Below are 23380 nucleotides of genomic sequence, written 5' to 3' on the forward strand. Positions count from 1 at the left end.
ACCCCCCCCCCCCACTTCTGCCGCAAGTTCTCCTTGAGCCCTCCCTCCGGAGGGGTGAGGGTGGTTAACTTAGCTAGGCGCCTTTGAGACAAGGTCAAGGACAGGAAGTCCTAATATTAGTGTGTCTCTAGCAATGTCTGTGCAGTCCTGTACAATCTCTAATATCTGGAAGATAAGCGAAGTCCAACTTCAGTGCAACTGAAAATCCGGTGCATTGTCTCCTGAATGGACCAATGCGGAGTAAGTCTCTCCTCCGCTTCTTCTGCACATTAATTGAGCCTCCCTAGTTTTATAGCAAGCCAAACAGAGGAATACTAGAGTAGTGTAACCCTAAAGGTGCTTTTTCAAAAGGTAACTGGACATTGTTTTTCCTTGAAGACGTTTAGTTTCTCATCCAAGAGAACTGAATGAGAAGCAAAAGGTCTTCAAGGAAAAACAAAGCCCAGTTGCCTTTTGAAAAAGCACCTTTGGAACAACCATGATCTGGATGAATGAGAATCTTCACAGACATATAGTAGGGCAACCATTCATAGATTTTCCTTATAGACAGTTCTATACACCAGTATTTTATTTTAAAATGTGCAAAAGTAAGAAATTTATTAAAATGTGGATAATAAGACTTACTTCGTGTTGTGCGTTATACAATGAGACAGCTGGAGGGACCATAAAGCCCTGTTCTCTAAGACTTCTGTAATTGGGCTAATTGTGAGTGTCACACCATAGTCTGATTAAAAGGCAGTCAGAGATAAGGAATCTCTATCAAAAATGGGAAATTGTGCAATATGAATTGCATTCAGTATACTGCTTTTAATCACCCTGTTGTCGCAATAAAAATCTTTAAAAGAATGTTAATGTAAAAATCCAGATCCCCAGTAGCATCATTGCTAGAGAAATTAGATCTCTGACTCATATTTCCGTTGATGCTGGGGAGATTTTTTTTTTCTCCATCTGGCATAAGCAAAAATTCACCAACTCTTAATGTTTGCAAATCATATCCTTTCCATCATTCTCAGCCTGAGTTTAGTATTTCTACCTAACCCATGAAGATGGAATCCTAAGTCTTATATACCTCCATGATGCTGATGGAGACATTAGTCCTTTTCAGGTATACAGAAGGAAGCTACAAAAAAGAAGGTTGAGAATTAATTTCTCTGGCCGCAGAAACTTCGTCCAGAAACAGTTGTTGCTATCTCAAATTTGTTTAAATCTAAGGAAAAACTTTCTGACATAAGATGCGTACAACAAAGGAATAGATGAAGGTTAGGGGGTCCATCCTTTCTGAAGGTTTTTAGAAGAGGCTGGATACTGCGTCTCATATTAACTGGTTTCCCACCACATTGTACAATGACCAAATGATTCTTGTGATCTCTTCCAATGCCACAATTCTGTGATTCAATCAAGTGGTTATACTCAGGTGAATTTTAATAGCATCAGGAAGCTGTATAATGGAATGTTTAGTGGACCCTGAAAACATAGGAGGAAGCAGGAGCATTTCAGAAAAGATTCCTTGGTCCAGGGAGAAAGGAAGGAAACTAGGATTAACTCTATCATAATTATGCTAGTTATAAGTTGATATGCAGAACTGATAGCCTTTCAAGATTCCCTTACCTTATCTACTAACAATAGAAAGCTAATTCAGTCTAATAGTTAAGATGTTGGACTAGGAGCATGGAAATCTGGATTGTAGTTTTCCTTATGGCATGGAAGCCTGCTGGATGACTATGGACCAGTAATTTCTCTGAACCCTAGGAAGAAAATGATTTGCCCTGTAAAAGTGCAGTGATACCAATTGAAACTGACTAAGTGTTGGACAAATGTGTCTCTTGGAGGGGAGAAGAGGAAGGCTAGGGAAACTAGCACATAAGCAACAAATTGAATTGTAAGCTGCCCAGTTGTAAGTAAGATGGTAAGCTGTAGAAATTGAATAAATAAAAAAAATAAATCATAGTGACATCCCGAATTGTTTTCAGGAAGCTGAAATGAGTAAGAATGGTTGAGCCACATTCTGAAAATAATGCTATATCGGGAAGATACAGTTCCTGCTGACACAATTTCAGAATTGCATGAATATGCTCTATTTTCTTCTACTATACTCCTACTACTGAAATAGTGGTGATATAGTCATGTCTTCTTTCCCATATAAAATTGTGGAACTCTGCTCTCCTCTGTAGTCCCTTGCTGGAAGCCTGGAGAGAAATTGATATCAACAATAGAGATGGGTGAAAGGAAGGGCATGAAAAAACTCAGGAAACATCGTGTTGGTAGAGATGGGAAATGCTGATAGAAAAAAAAATAGCTGAAATAGGTGTAGGGGGGTGATCTCAGCAATTTGTCATCTGATAAATGCATGATGTGTGATAAAGCCTACAGTTCTAAATATTGTGTAAATGGTAAGGTTTCTTCTATAGAGAATACACTTTTTGTATTGTCAAAACTGACTCCGAGATTACTTTCTCCTAATCTACATAATTCAACTCTCCATTATGATAAGCTCTTACAATGACCATAGTTAAAGCTCCATTGTGCTATCTTTAAAGTTCCTAGCAATTCAGTTTTATTGGTGTGATATATTTGGTTGTCTTTAATTTTCAGTTATTGGACTAAGAATAAACAGGAAAAATCATGCATAGAAACATGAAGAGATTGAAACTCAAATTTGCAAAATACACATGATGCTAAAAATATAAACAAGCTTCTTGGAACACATTATCCTTGTACCTCATCTTGAATGGTCTTGAGTTGCCTGAGCAGCAACTCTAATCACATTCCATTGCTTTCTGTCCTGATATGTTTAATTGCATAAAATGTTCTTGGCACATAAGAATTGTTCATCCTTTAATTTGCCTTAATTTTCTGTGTTTGTGCTTGTGCAGAAGCAAATGGTATTGAAGACTGATCAATTGGAAATATCAATGATTAAATATGTTCATCAAATTTTGATTTGGTATAATTGAAAATTTATTTACATCTTCCTAGATTTTTATGCATACTAACTAATGTCCAGACAGGAATTGTTTTACTCGTTTATTATTGCAAACATTAATAATGATGGTACAGACTAAAAAGAAGAGAAAAATGAGAGGATTTATTCAAATGTGTTAGAAGCATAACCAATAAGACTATTATTTGCTTCCCAACAGATGTTAGATAATTGAAGTTCTCAATTACTATTTTGTGCCTCTCTGAAAGCAATTTGATCTTTGAAAGAATACTCCACATTTTTTCTTGGTTGGGCAGGTGATAATGGATACTAATAATGAAATTACTTTTATTTGTTCATCTACTTATGTTAATGTGGATGCTTGCATTTATCCCCAGATTGATTCACCTGAGTTCTGAGTAAGTGTGCATACCTTTAAGTATGTAATGTAATACTTCCTCCCTATTGACTTTAGAAAAATTGTCTAGAATGTGTAAATGTACTTCAAATTTATGTTGTAAATGTGGACAACATAAAGTGATATTTTATCATGTCTGTAAACCTATAAAAAAAACCCAGACACTTTAGGGTTCAAATACATATAATGATATAAAGTTTAAAGATTAACATTCAACTGAAACCAGAACTTTTCTCGTTGGGATTAATGGACAGCCAACTGGAAAAAAAACATGAAAAATTATGTTTATATATGATTCATGCTGAAAGACTACAGGTAGTCTTCAACTTATAACCACAAGTGGGATCAGAATTTTCATTTCTAAATGAATGGTTGTAAGTTGGGAGTCCCTGTGGATTTTACTCCACTAGTTGTTGCCAACTAAAGGGGGTAGTACTCATCTTTGTTTCAAGGTCATTGAGCCATCACTATCTGAAGACATTTGCATAGTCATGTGGCCAGCATGACATCATGGAGCACTGTTACTTTCCCACCAAAGTGCTGCCTATTTATCTACTTGCATTTGCATGCTTTCAAGCTGCTAGATTGGCAGGAGCTGGGGCAAGGACAGGAGCTCATCCTGTCACGTGGCACTCAAGTCTCAAACCTGGGTTGCTGTCTTCCCATCCAACAAGCCCAGCATCTTAACCATTAAGCCACCATGCTGCCCCTGGTTCTAAGTTGAGGACTACCTGTATTATATGACCCCAATTGGAAAGACTCTGAAATACCCACATCAGTGAATTACTTCATAAAGAGAACAGAACTAACAGAAATGGCAAAATTAACTTGTTTGATTAGAGAAAAATTATAACTATGTTTACTAGTGACTTTTTTCTAGTTCTTTTTTATATTTCATTTTCTTAGTACTGTTCTTTATTCTTCCTAAATACGAAATATGTACTGTTGAATATCTTCCATATAGGTCCAATCCAGAGCAAATGGACCCTCTCCAAGATGCTGTGCATAGATATCTTCAGCTCCCATTTGATCAGACAGTGCTGATACTTCATGCAAAAGTTGCTCAGAAATCATATGGGAATGAAAAAAGGTAGGAAACAATTTGAATTTCCTGTTAAAAGTAAATATCACTGGAAATTTCTGCAGTAGTTTAGATAGCATAATTGAACTTCTTTGCATATGAGTGCACAGAATCTTTTGGATCTTTTGATAGTCCATTGTTTTCTATAAATGTCTGGTTTGCCCATATAGTGGTCCTCTGGAAGATGCTAAAATTCTATTTCCAAAAGGTCAGTCAGCTTCATAAATAGTGATAGATGCTCAGAATCATTGTTTACAATTTGGGCCCGGGGGCAATTCTAACTGGAACATTCCTGGACTATATCTTAGTACATGGATGTGTACCTCATTCATAATTCGGGTTTTTCTGTATATCAAGTCAATATTTTAATATCATAGGATATTCTAATTAGAATAGATTCTCAATATTGATTCAGTATAGCTTATCATTTCAGTCAGTTATTTTTACTGCACTGTGTTGACCATGGTCCATGATATGTCTTCTCAGTTTAAAGCTTAACAGCAATGTTTAATCTTTTAAAGCAATTCAATATGTTCTATAATTCATAAACAATTAATTATATATCAGAAACCTATTATCTATACTACAGTTTAGACATTTTTATTTGTATTTTATTCTTTTTTTTCTTTTTCTTCCATCTGTCGCTGTTTATATTATTCTTCCAAAACATCTAATAAAAGTTTCTGAGGGGCAGAATTTGCCTATTCTAATTTGTAACTTAGTATACCCTTTCTCACACACTAATTAATTTTCCTGTCACTATCCTATCTAGGAAACCTATAAGGGAATAAGGGGAAACAAGGAGTTTGCCACTAACCAAGGTGCCATAACAGAGAAATATTGTATTCTCCCCTTTATGTTCTTGTCTGACACTATTTGGTTATGTGATGCTGACCCAATTCAGAGTCTTACATACTTTGGCCTTGAGGAATATCAGATCTCATTGACAGTTATCAATGCTTCTATTCATCTATGAGAATTTGGCACTTTCTTTTTTAGAGTGGCACTTGCTGATCTTTCTAAAAGTAACAGCAAGAGAGCCATGTTTCCCATTCAACTGGCAAGCGTCCATTGAACTGAGGAAAGAAAAAAGCTTCCAGACAGAGGGGTGATTTTTATTTCCAGTTAGGGCTATGCATTGATGGCCAGATAGAAAGCAGTATCTCATTTTGAATTTGTACACTCACATGCATGTTCTCCTCATCTAGCTGGCAAATGTCCCATCACTAGAAAATGGAAACCTTTCTCAAAATCTTCTGTGTTATCATAGATCCTTCTAGATTGCTTTTTAATTTCCTAATAAGGGAGACAAAACTTTTTGCAACTGCTACTCATTCCTAAATAATTCATTAGGGAGCTGCTGATAGCTAGTCCAAACCTGGAGAGGTGCCTGTTCCCACTCTTGCAAATGCATTTATCATGATATGAATGAATAATCCAGAGGTTCTGGATCACCCTAATTTTCTAGTGGGAGGCTTGCCAATTTTCTACATATAAACTGTGATTTCCCTTGTTTTGGGAGACAGTTTGGGTCAGAGGTGACGATAATCTGAATACATTGACAGTGACTTTTCTCTCACACAGTTTAAAAAGTTTATCGTTATTGACCTGGCCAGGATGTCCTATCTCTTGGGTCATCAAACATGGAAGAGGATAGCCTCCTTGGCAGAGATAGCTTGAGATTCAACTATTCACCTCTTTTCTCTGCAAAAGCTCCAGGATGTTTCAGAAAGAAATATAGATTGTGGCAGCCCACAGGCAGCAGTGTTTGAATCAATCTTTCACATTTCTCCCTTTGCAAGCAAGCCAGATCCTTAAATAATTTCATGCTGACATCTATTTCAACAAATTGGCATGATTTGAAAGTTGCCCAGCACAGAAAATTGATTTGTTTCACCTTTTTCCCAGAGAAGAAATTAACATTTTCCTCTGTCAAGCAAAGCTCGAAATACTGGTAGTATGGAATAGTGTGAAATAGTATGGGCTCTATAGTACTCTGTAATTAGTAACCTCAAAGATACTACTGTTGCACTGGAATATGAAACTACTCATTAAGGTTTTTTATTATCATTATCATTGTTGTTACTGTTTTATGCAGTACCAATGTGGTATGAATCTCAGCTATTCACATGAATTTGAAAAGTCAAATACCACTCAAGAAAACATGCTTTCAAAACTTGAAATCTGTGATTTGTGCGAGTTTAAGGTTTTGTCTGGGAATGTAATTTCTGTTCTTAATCAGCTGAGGATTCCATATTCCAGGCTAGAAAAAAATCACAGGACTAAGATTTATTTCTACTTAGATATAAAATAAAAGTTTTATCCCATATAAGTATCAGCATCTTCCATAGAGCCATGCTGAGAAGTCCATCAACATGTCTGCTTTGTACAGATGTTTGAAACTGTAAACATAAGAAAAGGAAAACAATTTTTACATAATAAAAAGTAATTGTGCACAAAGAAACAAAAGAATTTCTGAACATAATTTGTGGTTAAAGAAGGAGCCAGATCTATCCATTATAATTATTTTTATTTACAATTGTAATTGCAATCTGTCCAATCCAAACATCTTAAAAATAATTTGCATTTATTCATCTTGTGTTGTTTCTATGTTTTTGCAGATCTCCAGGATATATGTAGGGTTAATCTGAAAACCTGTCTGACATGGGGTTAGGGTTAGGCCTTGAACAAATCTACACTGAGTTATATAGTTTAGTAGGTAACTTAGGACAAATCATTGGCAGGGTTTGTATATTGCACTATGTATTTTTGTCTTAGTGCTTTGTGAATTCAGCCAATAATTCTCAGCCTAGTCCTTTTTCCACCCCAGCAGCTGTAGCAGGATTACAATAGAAGGCAGAGAAAATCTGGGGATCAACCTATTCTCCAAAGCATCTAAAGGAAGGACAATGGATGGAAATTAATAAAGGAGAGAACAACTTAGAACTAAGGAGAAATTTCCTGACAGTTAGAACTGTTAATCAGTGGAATGACTTGCCTCCAGAAGTTGCTGCAACACTGGAGGTTTCTAAGAAGAGATTGGACAACCATTTGTCTAAAATGGTATAGGGTTTTCTGCCTGAGCCGGGAGTTGGACTAGAAGACCTCGAAAGTCCCTTCCAAGTCTGTTATTCTATTAGGGTCATGGAGAAAACTTAGAATCAAAAATGAAAAAAAAAATCTAGACATTTTGCACTTTAATTCATTTCTGAAAGTGATTACTACTATTAAACATAACACTGAACTAGCCAGCTATTAATCTGGTGTTTTGAGTGAATTTAGCTCTATTTTAAATTCACTACTTTATATGTTGTGCAAATCCCCAAAATTAGTTTGAGTAAAACATGTAACTGCTAAACATAGGTAAGTCTGTCGTGGATACAGTTGTACAGTTATCATACTTTATTCTTCGAACAATAAACTATATGAGGTAATCATAAAAGTTAAGAATACAGAAATTATGGATAATCTACAAGAATCAATCTCAAGGATATATAATTATGTTACATAAATGTTACAGTATATATAAGGAAAGGCTGCTGGAACTGGGTATGTCTAGTTTAATGAAGAGAAGGATGAGGGGGGACATGATAGCAGTATTCCAATATCTCAGGGGCTGCCACAAAGAAGAGGGAGTCAAGCTATTTTCCAAGGCGCCTGAAGGCAGGACAAGAAGCAACGGATGGAAACTAATCAAGGAGAGAAGCAATCTAGAACTAAGGAGAAACCTCCTGACCATTAGAACAATTAACCAGTGGAACAACCTGCCTCCAGAAGTGGTGAATGCTCCAACACTGGAAGTTTTTAAGAAGAGACTGGACAGCCATTTGTCTGAAATGGTATAGGGTTTCCTGCCTGAGCAGGGGGTTGGACTAGATGACCTCCAAGGTCCCTTCCAACTTTATTATTATTATTATAAATAATGAGATCTTTATCTGTTTTAATTCATAAAGTGAAAAACACTAATAGTAAGAGTAAATCTGTTTTCTAAAACAATTGAAAATATGAGCCGAAGCTTAATAAGGTGACTTCTTTCAACAGACTGAACTTTCCAATTCTTACTAATAATTTTTCAAGCCGGGAAGATATTTTAGTTAAATCAAGGGCACCTTTAGAGCCCCACATAAAATTATCAGGAAGACAAATGTTAATCTCTTTGCTACATGATAACTTTGAATTTAAACATTAAACTATGATGTGATTTCCTGTGCACTGCTCTCTTACGAACTTTCTTCATGTCATTTATAAAATAATAAATATTTTGAAATCTATTTCTCCAGAAAAATAAAAATTGAAAGAAACTTTCCTAGTTTAACTATTTATTACACAGAATTTTTTTTCTTTTCTTATCAGATTCTTCTGCCCACCTCCATGTGTGTATCTCAGTGGACCAGGCTGGAAACAAAAGAAGGAAGAAATTAAAGGTATAATCCATTTTAGTTCAGCCTTTATTTCCCAAGAATTAGAATGAAAGAAGTTTCAAAACTGTTTGTGGAAACTATAACTGGACTGCAAAATCCAGGTAACCACCATAAAAATTACTGCGTGCACCTAGATGAGATTGATAATCCTGAATGCCAAGTTTATCTGTAATATCCTAATAGAATTGAATGTATATTACTGTTCCAATAGAAAAAAATATATGTACTCTAGTCTTCTGCAGATCTAAGACTAGAAGAGTACATCCATGAACATCAATTAGCAGTAAGAAGAAATAATGAAAACTCATAACACATGGACAAACTCAGCCATAGTTTCAACTAGGAAACTGTGAGCATCCTTTTATTTTTCTTCTATTTAATCACGTCTGATTCTTGACATTCAGACAAATCAGCCATTAATAGGCACATAGAGTAAACCATATTTACACACTATTCAAAAGAGGTAACAAACAACTAAAAAGGAAATACGATCACAGATTAATATATTTAAGGAGCTTTTCTCCCTGTATTTTTTATTTTCATACACGATACTTTTATTTCTTGTTTTTGTAATAGAGGGTAGATAGGAGCCGAGTTATTGCAAAATGTGACAATGGTAGCCTTCAGCAGCCAGTTGATGCTCATTTCCCATTAGTTGTCACTGTGCCACACAAAAGGCTGAGCATTCACCTGCTACTTGATTTTGCGTATCTTTGCCTTCATATAAAACTCTTACCAGCTGGATAAAAGCTCATTGCAAACAATGCCAAACTTAAAGAGTTCTTAGAGCTACAGTAGGTGATGGATTTGAAGTATTTAATGTCTATCATCATCATTACTTGCACTGTGTTTCCCATTCAGTCATCAATATAGTCTTGCACCATACACCTCTGTTTTTCATGTACAGCCATGGAGTCATAGTCACTCTTTTGCTTAATTTAAGGCTGTTCCACCTTCGCTGAACAATCTTAGCCAAAGAGCTCCAAGGGGAAAAAAGAAGAGATGTGTTTTCCCTTAGGAAAAAGGTTACTTCAGTTTCCTAGTTCAGTTGTCATCTGTTAATTGCACTGGGTATTAAGCATTCCTTTTTCAGCCTAACTAGTAGCCTGAAAAAAAAATGCTACAAAGCTTGTAGCAATTGGGTTGTAGCTTGGCATGTCATTACAGGAATTGTATCCAGACCACAGGAAATTTAGACTCATGATCTGCTGGCACATGAAGAGGGCAAAAGAAGGTTATTTCCCAGATATATGCCAAACTCAGCTTTAGGAAACTGATTGCATTGCCAGGCCATGCTGAGAAATAGAAGATTCCACACCCTCATTTGAATTGGGCAGAGATGACACAGTATCTAGAAAAACAAGTAAATTACTTTAAGAATTCTCTGAGCATATCAACAAGCATGTGGAAGGGATGAGTGAATAACAACTACATGCTCATATACAGAATAGCCCATTCAGACACAGTTTGCTATGGAGCAGAGTTACATGGTTTTTATGCCCTGTTGGTAGGCATCCAGTTGTTCCTTTAAGTTTAGCTCATGTGGAAAACCTGAGGAGCCTGTACTTGGAGAGTTTTAAAATCTTTACCAGCAATGCTATTTCTTATCCTCTTTCATCAGCAGAAGCTAATTGCAATTCAAGAAAAAGCACTTAATTCTTTTATAAGGAAAAGGATCTTGCAAATCTACTTGATGGGGGAAGACATATCAGTATGACTTGCATAAACATGCAAAGCTCATGCTGTTAACATGCATGGTTAATTCCCAGGGATGGGCTTACATGATGGATGGAATAATGCTTCTTTTGATTCATGTTTAAGTACAAACTGACTTAATAAATGAATTCACAGAAGCCAATTTTCCATAGTATTTTGAATTCTGCAATGCATTTCTCTAATAAAGCAAAAACAAGAAATAAAACAAAATAAAAACAAGAAAAACTATAAGGCATAAAAATATAAAATAGAGAAAGATTTTGTCTAGTTTTGTTTCTAGGTGAAACTACTTTTAGACTTTTTGCTAGAAAGCAAAATAAAATATTAATTTTGGGATTTGACAATTAGACTTGTTTATCATGATAGAAATACTGTATAACATTGAATTTTAGATCAAAAGGTTAATATATTTTATATTTGTATCAAAGAAAGTTGGAAGTTATTCTTTTTCCATTTCTTTTTTTCTTTCCTTGTTCCTTTGCACCATCCCCTTCACTATTTTTCCTTCTTAATCCTTTTTCTTCTTTTTTATATTTTGTCTTTTGCAGAAATTTAGTAAAGAATATTTTTAAAAGAATATACAATATACCCTTAATATATTAAAAAATAATTGCATACATAATAGTAGATATTTTACTAAAAATAATGTGTGTATTGGAATATAACACCATATGTTCATGGATATAATTTTTGTAGGGTTTTTTTTTTTTAGAAAATACCTTTAAATTCTGATTCAGAAATCAGATAAAAATGTGTTTGAAAGAAATTGTGCATATAGCTGTATTGTATTTGTATTCATTTTATATTGTATGCTCTCTTGGAAATCTACATACGGTATGCAACTAAGATATGGCTTAATTGAATAAAATTAACAAATATGTGGCAAATCAGAAACAATTGTTCATCCTTAGAAGCAGCCTACTACAGTCCATATTTTGGATAGAGAGGACCATTGGTTTGAAAGAGAGGTAAATGAATCCTTCTATGTTAGAACTGAACACCCCTCCCTCAACAAAAAGGCAGGAATAAGACACCACCTATCTCCAGTTTACAGCAATTTCAAGATTCCACAGCCAATTGCACCCTGATTCAGGTAACCCAGAGGGCAAAGATAAAACCCCAAATGGCCTCAACAGCTCTCAGAGAATGCTAACAACCAGATGACTGCAAAGAAATACAATCCTTCCATTCCCCACCATCCAATCAGAACCTATCCTTTCATCTTCCACTATCCAGTCTCAACTCTCTGTACCTATCCTTCCATCCCCCAACCACCACCATCTGAACTGGTGAAGCTTCTTGGATGAGAAATATTTTCTTCTTCCTCCTTCTCAAAAAAACAAAGAGTTCAGTTGCCTTTTGAAGAAAAAAAAAACCCACACCTTTCAGACAACTATGACCTGGATGACTGAGAATCTCCACAGTCATACAAGCTACTAAAGCTAAATAGGGCTGTTTTGTATTTGGTGCAGGTTTTGTTCCATATTGAAAGACAAATGGAGTAGAAATGTAATTTGTTGTTAATTGCGAAGTCGTGTCCGACCCATCACGACCCCATGGACAACATTCCTCCAGGTCTTCCTGTCCTCTACCATCTTCTGGAGTCCATTTAAGTTCACACCTACTGCTTCAGTGACTCCATCCAGCCATCTCATTCTCTGTCGTCCCCTTCTTCTATTGCCCTCAATCTTTCCCAGCATTAGGCCCTTCTCCAGTGAGTCCTTCCTTCTCATTTGGTGGCCAAAGTATTTGAGTTTGAACTTTAGGATCTGGCCTTCTAAAGAGCAGTCGGGGTTGATCTCTTCTAGGACTGACCGGTTTGAACGCCTTGCAGTCCAAGGGACTCGCAGGAGTCTTATCCAGCACCATAGTTCAAAGGCCTCAATTCTTTGGCACTCAGCCTTTCTTATGGTCCAACTTTCACAGCCATACATTGCAACTGGGAAAACCATGGCCTGGACTATACTCACTTTTGTTGGCAGAGTGATGTCTCTGTAAATGTAATTCTGTAACATAAATAGCTAGCAGATATTACAGCATATATAAAAAAAAGATACACAGGGTTTTTTGACTTTCATTCCTTCTTTTTTCTAGACACATAGTATGTTGGTGTGACATTGTCTCCCTTCTTTTGCCTAGGCAAAGATGTAACAGGGGCCAGTTCCCAGATATGTGGGTATATAGGACTTGATAGCATGGGCAGTAGCCATGTAGAAATGCAGAAGCTAAACTTTGAAGAACAATTGGATTCCAAGGTAAGCTGGCTCAAACAGATGTAGTCATAGTAGCAATGATTAAACCATAGATAAGGGGGGAGGGTTACCTGCTAACCTGGGAGTAAGCAGCAGCTGCCAAAAATCTCTGAAGATCAGACGTGTTAAATGCATCTCAGAGTGTAATGCACACTTAAAAAAAATGCTGCCTTTGGGAAAGCTGATTATTTTTGGCATTTCAACAAGTGCAGAAAGGGAGCTAACCTTTCCCTCCTTATTATGGTTCTCATGAAAATCCTTTTACATTATGAAAAAATTCTCCCTTTAAGTGCCAATAATGAATATTTTTATTAATACAAAGAGCAGTTCAGGACAAAGATTTTGTTCAGGACAGCAAGAAAGCATGCAAAATTGTCCTTCTCCACATTTGTTTCAAAGGATTTTATTAATGTATGCAGTAAATGCAAGACTATTTATGGCCATGCCTAATTTGAGCTTTTGTTATTTATTCTCTTAGGGGTTTTTATTTAAACAGTCTTTATTATGTACAGAAATATAATTTTTAAGTCAATAATATATTATGATAAAATAATAACTTTCAACAGTCAGACAGCTGAAAAGATTATTAAATATTCTGATGTGAGCAATTTATTAAATCAATTACCTAAGTATATCTCAGAAACTGATTTATAACTAGTGTCAATACGAAGTATATAGCTCGTCATTTCCAAACAGAGGTTATTGCAGAAACAGGGCACTTTTGCAAAAAAAAAAAAAGGTCTCTTTCCTTGTGGTCATACAATACACTCTCTTGATTTTCACATTTGGGGCAATAATGTTGCCACTCTGGAGAGAACATACTAGTCAGCAAGCTAAAAATACCTGAAGAACAGGGAAGTTCTGATTTTACCCAGAAATAACTAAATTTGAGTCCCTTAGTGAGCTAAATTGTTAAATATTATATGTGGTTCTTGTTTAGTGACCACAATTGAACCGGCAACTACTAAGTGATGCAGTTGGCAAGTGGAAAAATCACATGATCGAGACTGTGCTTATAGTCTTACTTCAGCTTTCTGTTTTTCCCACTCCCCTGTCCTTTGGCATGCTCATCCTGGTGGTGGGATAATTAGCAAGAAAGGGTTTATGCTTTATGGATGTATTTTCATTCTTTGGAGAGGAAGGGATTACAAGAGAGTAAGCAGACTTACAATGGGGAGTACATATGGAAAAGAATGCCCTAGCTGTTTGCTAAATGAGCTGCTTAGGAGGCAAAAAAAAACCCTTTAGTATGAAACTGATTAGGGTCCTGTCAATTTCAAACAGTAGCTGAAGCTGGCTGCAGAGCAAAGCAACTCAGGAAGAGATCACTTGTTTGGGCAATCTCTCTGCTCTCTTGGGGTGGGAGGAGAACAAAAATGGGTCAGGCATAGGACAAGACTGTAATGACAAACATGAAGTTGAGGTGATGTTGTGAGGGTCATAAAAGTGCATTTTGGTTGCAGTTATTTTTTAGCATCAATGTAACTTCAAAGGATTGCTGCATGAGGCAGTTCAGTAAGTGAGGTCTACCTGCATATACATCAAAGCCATTCAAACATCAGCCAGTTCATCAGAATCCTTCATAAAACCCTTGGTTTACCTCCATCTTATTAGGTGCTTCAAATGTACAAGTTAGCCTGTTTACTCTTTTGCAGTACTATTTTCCTGCACGTGACAGACATTAGGGGCTTCAAAGAAGCTCATATCTCTTTGCCTTTGATGTTCATGGCAGTGGGAGGTTTGCCAGAGATTATCCTGTCAAGTCTGATACTGATTGTTGCCAAGTAAAAGTGCCTTTCTTTATTGAAAGATAAAGAGGGAAAGAAAACATGAGAGTGTCCCCAAAGATCAAGATGAGAGTGATCACTTGGCATATTTTTAATAGAACAAATATGTCCACAGCATTATCACAGCCCTGAAAGAATGCAGAGGCCAGAAGAGGGCCAGTAGAGCTACAATAGCAACCTTTGTGCTTGTATTGTTTAACTCATTGTAAAAGCAAAGCCTATCAGAACAGAGAGAGCGCCAAGATGACTGGGAACAGTAAACCTAGGAGGCTCTTTGCAGTCAGAAAAGCGAATACATATGAATACACCTTTCCATTTGGATTTCCCTAACTGCTAAGTCAATAAACCATGCATGAGACAGATATTTTGCATTTCACTTGTAATAACATCCCTAACCACCTCTCTCTTTATATTAACCACAAAGACTTTGAATGAGGTCTATTATAAAATTTAGTGAGAACTACTTCCATTTCATTCTCATTGATAATAAATTTTAGCTAGTGGTGTCTCATATTGATAAAAGACCCTCTCAAAGCTGGCTGCATGACATTGGAGATGGAGTGATGTCTTTCGAATGTGTGCCTTTATATTTCTTGATTGAACAGTCCTCCCCATTGTACACCTCTTCACAATATTTGGCAAGGAGGTGGCATCATCTGGACTTCCATCACAGCTGAATTTTTGTAATCTAACAGATTCTTGCTCAAGTCTTATTCTGCTTTTTATTCTTATTGACAACATTGTGGTCATGATTACGTTAACCATTTAAATACACCACTTTATTCTTTATAATGCTTTGTTTTGCCTCTTTTGTGATTCAAAGCTCCCATATCAATCTTTTGGAATAGTATATTCAGTTAGATGTATCACTTTGTTTACTCTGGACATTGGCTCCAGGAATTAGAAGGGCTAAAGTGCTGCTGGACTAGAAAATGGAAGACCAGAAGTTATTGTCCTCTCTTAGGCAGGACAGTTGGCTTGATAGCATGGGTCAGTCACCACTTTCTCTAAGTCCAATTGATCTCTCAGTGTTGTTGCTAGGGAGAAAACAGGAGGTGGGAACATTATGTACACTATCTTAAGTTGCACAAAATAATGCCAGACTACTAGTAGTAATAAGTTATTGTGATTGGTTGGTTGTTGTGATGATAGGTTATTTAAAGAATCCCTACTAAGTCTTCCTGAAATAGAAATGATTTTTTAAAAGATTGATGATAGTATAACTTAAAATTTCCCAATGTATAGAATTCTCCAGTGAGCATCTCTAGATCTCACACTTCTAGAGAGTGCACAGTTTCATGGAGTCCGATATAATTTAAGAGTCATTCTGATCATTTTTAGGTTTCCATTTCTTTTTTTCCATTTTTACCCCCAATCAGCTAATTTTTGGAAACATTGCAGAATCCTGCAAAACCTTTCTATCAGCAGTGTAAATAGAAAAAGTGTAAATATCAAAGGCAACACTTTTGTATATATCATCTTTGTTCTGTGGGGAGGAACCTTTGCAGAAGAAGGAAGCTGAAAAACTTTAGCCAAGGTCCGTATGAAATAAAATATTAATATCTCTGCCAATTGAACAGTTATTACTTAATAATATTCACATATTAAAAGAACTTCCAAGTGTTATTTACTCCAATCTTCCAGGTATTTGTCTCCCCCAGTGAATTGCTGCTATTGTCAGCCATTCAAAATAGACCAGACCAGGAAAACAAAGCCAAACAGGTAAATACAGTTTTAGCATAGCAATGGCAATAGCACTTAGACTTATACGCCACTTCATAATGCTTTACGGCAGTTTCTAAGTGGCTTACAGAATTAGCATATTGCACCCAACAATCTGGGTCCTCATTTTACCAATCTTGGAAGGATGAAAGGCTGAGTCAACCTTGAGCGGGTCAGGATCAAACTCTTGGAAATGGGCGGAGTTAGCCTGTAATACTGCATTCTAACCACTGCACCACTATGGCTCAAATAATATATTCTTGAAAGTCTCAGTATCATTCTTCCTCCCTGTCTTTATCTTCATGAGAACTAGGGAAAGTTTTGTCTGAGACATTTTCTCAGGTCACCTGGACTCAGGTTTCTTTAATCTGATGACTAGCCGCTCTTCTCCCTGTTCCTCAAGGTTATTTTTTTCTGCCCATTACACTAATCTGTCTCAGGTTATCATGCCTGAACCCCAGATCTCAAGCCTTCCTTCCACTTCATGCCACTCAATAACCCCTCCTTCTTTAATGTAGAACTTCAGCTGCACCAAAGCTCTCTACATCTCAGACTCTGACAAGAGGAAACACTTCCAACTAGCCCTGAAGCTGTTCTTCAGTAATGGGCAGGAGATTGGTACATTCCACAGCAAGCTGATCAAAGTGATCTCCAAGCCCTCACAGAAAAAGCAGTCCCTGAAGAACACAGATCGTAAGTCTTTCCACAAAGAGCTGTTGCTGTAAGTTCTTTGGGATGGTGCTGTTGCCAGGAGAGGTGGTAGATTGGAATGCATTAAAGAAGGTACTATTATATTAAGACAGGCTACTGTGAATGGAATGGAATAGAATAGAATAGAATAGAATAGAATAGAATAGAATAGAATAGAATAGAATAGAATAGAATAGAATGGACTTTGGAAGTCTTCTAGTCCAGCCCTCTGCTCAAGCAGGTGAATCTATACCAGTGACTGTCCAGTCTCTTGTTAAAAACCTCCAGTGATGGAGCGCCCACGATTTCTGAAGGCAAGCTATTCCACTGATTAATTGTCCTCACTGTTAGGATGTTTCTTCTTAATTCCTAGTTGCTTCTCTCTTTGATCGGTTTCCAACCATTATTTCTTGTCCTGCCCTCTAGTGCTTTGGAGAATAATTTGACTCCCTCTTGTTTATGTCAGTCCCTCAAATACTGGAATACTATCATGTCACCCCTATTTCTTATTTTCTTTAGATTAGCCAAACCCAAATGTATAGGACATGGTTGCTGATTTTGGCATGTCAGAGAATAAAATAAGGTAGTAGGAGACAGAAAAGTTCTCTTTCTGAGCCTTTGGAGAGAAGCTAAGAACAATGATGGGGTGGTGCTTAAGTAGCTTCTTATGTTAAAGCAGATAACACAGAGCAGAAGAGCTACAGGACAAGTGAAGGTCTGACCAGCTAGAGGTGCAGAGCTAATGTCACAATGACCGCATCTTTGTCAATTCACATCAGTGCAGAACAATCCTACCTGAGTTGTTCACTTTAAGTCCATCTGTATCAACATGCCTAGGACTGCAATATCAAGGTAACTAATAAAAATCTAAATATACATAAGAAAACTCCAAACATGACTCTCTCTCTCTCTCTCTCTCTCTCTCTCTCTCTCTCTCTCTCTCTCTCTCTCTCCCACTTGCAATTTCCTAGTGTGCATTTTATCTGGATCAAAGGTCTCTCTCTTCAATCGCCTGCGCTCCCAAACTGTCAGCACTCGCTATCTTTTTGTCGAGGGTGATGCCTTCACCGCAAGTGCCCGGCAGTGGGCAGCATTCACACTTCATCTAGGTGAGGCTGATTTAGGGCAAGTAGAGGTTTAATCACTCATGCTGGAGTCTAGCTGCAAATCTGTTTACCCAAGTGCTTAATGACGTTTTGACCTTGAGTGGCTGAAGACTATCAAAATGAAGAAAGGCTCAATAAACTTTGATACTGAAGTGAAAGTACACATTATGACTCTGTGAGATTGGGTTTAAACCTCAAATAAGCTTTGGAGACAGATAATTTAGTGTATCACATTAACATCTGAAATAGATGTCAGTTTTCTAAAAGGAATGGATGTAACATTGTTACCAATACCAGGAATAGGGGCATATACAGGGGAAGTCAAGAAAGTCAAGAGAGTAATTGCCACTACATGGTCACAGAAGCCATCTTGTCTTTTTTGATCTCCCTTGCAGATGTCCTTGATTGTGAAGCTGCTCTTCCATTTCTGGAGATGTGATTATCTTATTGGCTTCTTTAAAAAGCCTTTCCTGAGAAGGCCATCTTCAGGCTGGAATATGCTGGCTGGGAATTCTAGGATTCTTCTCCCCTTACTTCCTACTGTCTCTCAGTGAATGTTTGCTGTTATTTGGCAATCACAGATAGAAAAGTAGATTATGAGATCAAAATCACATATTTGAAGTACCATTTTTAAAACCCACCTTGTCATTCAATATAACAAAGTTCCTGCTCCTTGTCATCATCTTTTAGTCTTTCTCTGCCTTTGTTTTTCCTCTCCCTGTCTTGTGTTATGCAGATGAGTTCTGTTCTCGATCCCAGGGTGAGTTCCCGCTGCGGGAAGTCTACATTCGGTATGGTTCCAGAGTTCGGCTTATCTGTACAACTACTGGGCTAGCACTACCTCCTCTGGTAAGGTTTTAATAATACTTGGAAGAAAAAAAAACACTGCAGAAGTATCATTTTAGAATAGTCTATAACTCTACAATAGTATCTTGGTGCTTGCACTAATCATCTTCTCTTTTCATTTTATCCATCCAGAAAAGTTATATAGTCACCACATAAAACAGAGATGCATCTCAGTCATAATATCTGAGGATTACTGCAGGCTGAGAAGCAGGGGTGTCCACAACAATTGTAAAAAGATATGGCTGTTCAATTATAGGTCCTTTTGTATGGGCATCTTCCATGTAATACACATGGATGGGCTTCAAGCACATGGTGGTGACTACCACCTTGACTTTTTGCAGTCTTCTTCACAGACACTGACAGACACAGACAAAGAAAAGAGAATGTATAGGTGACCTATCTCCAGTCAATACATTTCTGATATCACCAGAAACATTTATTATATTCTTGACAATTGAGATATCTGCTAGGCATTCCATTTACTCTCACACATGCTGTACATCCATCATATACTGTTATCACATTCAGCATTTTACCTTCAACTCCATATTCATTCAATATTCCATAATTTTAATATTTGTTAACAATAATGATTTTAGATGTTTATTGCTTTAGTTTTGTTATACACCGCTCAGAGTCACTTGTTCATGAAATGAGCAGCTCTAGAAATTAGATAAATAAAACTCCCAGGCTTTTACTTGCCATATGCTAGTTTTAATCAATAAATTTTCTAACCTTCATACTTCTCTCTTGACCTGCTGAAAGGTAAAAATATGTTCCACAAACATTTTGTCTAGTGTAAAATTACACTATATTTCTCAAATTTCCCTTTTTGATGTCTGGACCTCTTTCAGACAGAGTTGAGAAGATCTTTGGAGGAACTGGGATGGTCCATATTCATTCTAGTCCTCCTTGACCTCTCCATGGCTTTAGATACTATTGATCATAATCTCCTTCTTGACAAACATAAGGGTCTTAGAGTCTGTGAATGTTACAGTGATTCTTCTGCCTCTGGATTCAGTTCCAATCGGTGTTGTGAGAAGAGGGCCCATAAGGGTTGCCTGTTTTCTGTTCTTATTTAACATCTACATGAGGCTGTTGGGTGAAGTCGTCCAATGGCACATATTTAGGTATCATCAATATACTGTTATTATATACATTCAAATACAATTAGTTGATGAGTGATATCATCAAGGTGCTTTCTCAGCATCTCACGGAAAGGACAGGCTCAGCTCAGTTTGGAAAGGCTGAGTGAATATAGGTTTGGGAACCTCCAACAGCTGGTGCACAATTTTTGGGGGGACAGGACTCTTGGTGCTAAGTTCCCATTCAAAGACTAGATCAGAGGTCCCCAACCATTTTGGCACCAGGGACCGGTTTCATGGAGAGAGGTTTTTTTGCAGACTGGAGGGGGCGTGGCTTTATGTGTTGCCTGCATCCTCCAGATAGGGCTTCACTTGTTTGCACTGGTGCCGGTCCATGGACTGGGGGTTGGGGACCCCTGAACTAGATAGTAGTCGTAGTTGGAGGGCCTTTGCATCAGTCCCGAGTACAATTCTTGGAAGACCCTACTTTGCATAGCTTGCCATTTTGTTCCTATTCTGTTCTCTGAAGCACAGTTTTAAAAATCTGAACTCCCTGCAGATGTCAAATGGCTTAATGCTCTCTTTTGAACTTTTGTTATGTCTATTTATTCTTCAGATCATTCGCAAAGTTACTAAGCAATCGGTAATGCTGGATGTGGATGAACCAGTTTCCCAGTTGCATAAATGTGCATTCCAGTTTCATGGGAGTGATAGGATGTACCTCTGCCTCTCAACAGAGAAAGTAATCCAGTACCAGGTAATGGGGATGCAGTTGTCTTTCAGTAACCAACCTAGCTTGGATCTAAGTGCTATGGGACTCTCTTCCCAATTAAGGCAGGCTGACTCCATCTCTATTGCATTTTAATCAAGACTTTGCTGGCTTCTAAATAATTTTAATATTGCTTTGGATTGTTTAAATAAATCTATCAACTGTATCTCTCTGTTTTGTATGGGTGATGACTTTGTAGAATAATTGCCTTTTGGTAGTTAGAAAAGTGGTTCATAAAAACAATTGATGAATATATTCAAAGTTGATGTTTATTGCTATGCAGGCATCTCCCTGTCCTAAAGAAATAAATCGAGAATTACTGAATGACAGTTCCTGTTGGACCATCATTGGGACAGAGTCTGTGGAATATTCATTCAGCCTCAATCCAACCAGCATCAAGAATCCAGTGGGCCCCGTCCCTCTTATAACGACCTTGGAGGTACATAGAGGGTTTTTTTCATGCTCTTTTGCCTTGCTGCTTTGTGCAAAAAATCAGGAGACAAAATGTTGGCTATTTCATCTTAATGACTCTAAAATGGAAGATTCATTTAGTCTTTCTTTCCCTGAAATAGCAATTGTGCAGAATATATTATAAGTATATTAATTAGTATATTATTAGTATTATAAGGTCCCAGTCTCTTACTTGAACTTGAGATACCATATCAACCTAATCAAATAACCCAAGCAGAAACTTCTTGATCAAGCAGCACTTTATTCCATCAAATTAAGCAACTGGGTGGCCAATAATCTGGAACGCTGGCAGAGTTACGTCCAGAAGTGCCACGCATTAGAAAATTGGTAGCATTGCTTTATAAATCAGACAACAGAGCCATTACATCATAAGAAAGACATCAATCATTCCTGTACACTCCCTTATTTCTTCCTTCCATGTACATGTTTCCCAAACTTGCATGAAATTTCTCTGGTGCAAAAGCTGATTTAAAAAGTAAGAAAGCAGCAGTTAGACTAAACAATTTCCCTTTGTTCCAGAACCCTTCAGTATATTAAATTAATAGTATATTAAATTTAACTATTAAATAATATTATTATTTCCTTGTACAACCATCTCTACAAACAGCTTAGATAGAACATTCAGTTTTGGATGTTTTAGAACAGAGACTGGCAATTTGTATGAGTTAATTAATATAGAATGCAACAACAAGACTAGTACGGAGTTCCTTTAAGAACAGAAAGCAGAACCTGAAGTGTGGCTGCAAAAAAATGTTTATTGATGAGACTAAAATGAAGGATTACATTAGTGCTTTGTGTTCTTCCATAACTTGGAAGTATTCAGATGGGAGGCATAAAAGTAAGCATAACCTGAGGGTTTTTTCTGTTCTCTTAATGCAGTTTTGAAACTACATTACATGAACCATATCAATATGGGATCAATATGATCCCATTTAAATTATTTATTTATTGCTGTAATTTCTATAAGCATCAATACATTTTATCCCTCCCAGCATGGCTTGGGTATATGAGAAAACTGGGAAACCACTGTTCTCCAGGTATTCAACAGTCAGCCCTAGATTTAATAGATAGTGTTCATGACAACAATTCCATAATCTCTGGAGAGTTTTAAAATTTTCAGCCTATTGGCATTACAGAAGTTATGGACTTCTATGCACCACACTCCAAAAGATTTGTTTTCCATTGCATATTCTTCTTTCTCACTTCCACTTGTAAAACTCCCAAAGTGTATCTCCATTATCATTCTGCTTTACCTTGAAAATGTAATTCTGATGGGGAGAGGGGGATAACTTTTTTGTTAGATTTCTTAACTCTTTTATAGAATTATAATTTCCCAGTATTCCTTCACTTGAAAACAAGAACAAAGCAAAGCAGCCTTGAAGATGGTGATGGTAGGGAGGTCTGGAGGCTCTTGGCAGAGCAACATTTGCAATGGTAACATCAGTGGTGAATTCATTATGTTGTTTTTTTTAAATGCCAGCAGGCTTTATGTGGTCCGCAGGTCACATGTTGTGCAGACCTGCCTTAGAATAGTATTGTATAACCCAATCCCATCAGCAAATGCCAAGAATTAAAAATGGATCTCCTTTAGGCAAAGCACGTTCTTGACAATGAAACAACAACTTCTCCCATGGAGTTCCTGGGGAGGCTAGCCAAAAAGCCTTCCAGGTCAAAATATGGGTATCTTTTCTTTAAAGTCCGCAGAGGTGGAAAAAGAAGACAAACTGCTAGAAGGCTATATTGTACCTTCGCAATAAGATGGATGATCTTATGTTTGGGTTTGTTTTTCACAGCTGACAGGTGGAGGGGATGTGGCAATGCTGGAAGTCCAAGGCAACTATTTCCATGCAAACATGAAAGTTTGGTTTGGAGATGTGGAAGCAGAGACTATGTACAGGTAAAGCAGACACAGACTGTCCTGAAACTACAGCATGATCAGTTGAACAAGTCTCACTGCCACTATTCTTTGCATAGCCTCCAAAAGCATCTCTTCAAGGGAGATCAGGAATGAATGAAATGAATCAGTGCAACATTGGTTGTTGTGTTTAGTAATATTTTTACTTATAGTAGAAGGTAGCAGCTTCTAAAACCTTGAG

At 37.1% G+C, this 23380-nt stretch overlaps 1 protein-coding gene across 2 annotated transcripts in view; it reads left to right on the forward strand.

Moving 5' to 3' along the window:
• RBPJL (recombination signal binding protein for immunoglobulin kappa J region like) overlaps positions 1-23380 on the forward strand; it is a 39438-nt gene that overhangs the window by 13777 nt on the left and 2281 nt on the right. For both annotated transcript variants that reach the window (XM_039351320.1, XM_039351321.1), the window contains 9 exons: positions 4303-4428; positions 8773-8843; positions 12696-12811; positions 16836-17010; positions 17979-18116; positions 18850-18962; positions 20661-20801; positions 21097-21252; positions 23078-23181. In XM_039351320.1, the coding sequence (XP_039207254.1) occupies positions 4303-4428; positions 8773-8843; positions 12696-12811; positions 16836-17010; positions 17979-18116; positions 18850-18962; positions 20661-20801; positions 21097-21252; positions 23078-23181 (1140 nt within the window). The remainder of the gene's footprint in view (positions 1-4302; positions 4429-8772; positions 8844-12695; positions 12812-16835; positions 17011-17978; positions 18117-18849; positions 18963-20660; positions 20802-21096; positions 21253-23077; positions 23182-23380) is intronic.

Source organism: Crotalus tigris, unplaced genomic scaffold (assembly GCF_016545835.1).
Source record: "Crotalus tigris isolate CLP2741 ecotype Arizona unplaced genomic scaffold, ASM1654583v1 scf7180000018371.15429387391:27106975, whole genome shotgun sequence".
Taxonomy (NCBI): Eukaryota; Metazoa; Chordata; class Lepidosauria; order Squamata; family Viperidae; genus Crotalus; species Crotalus tigris.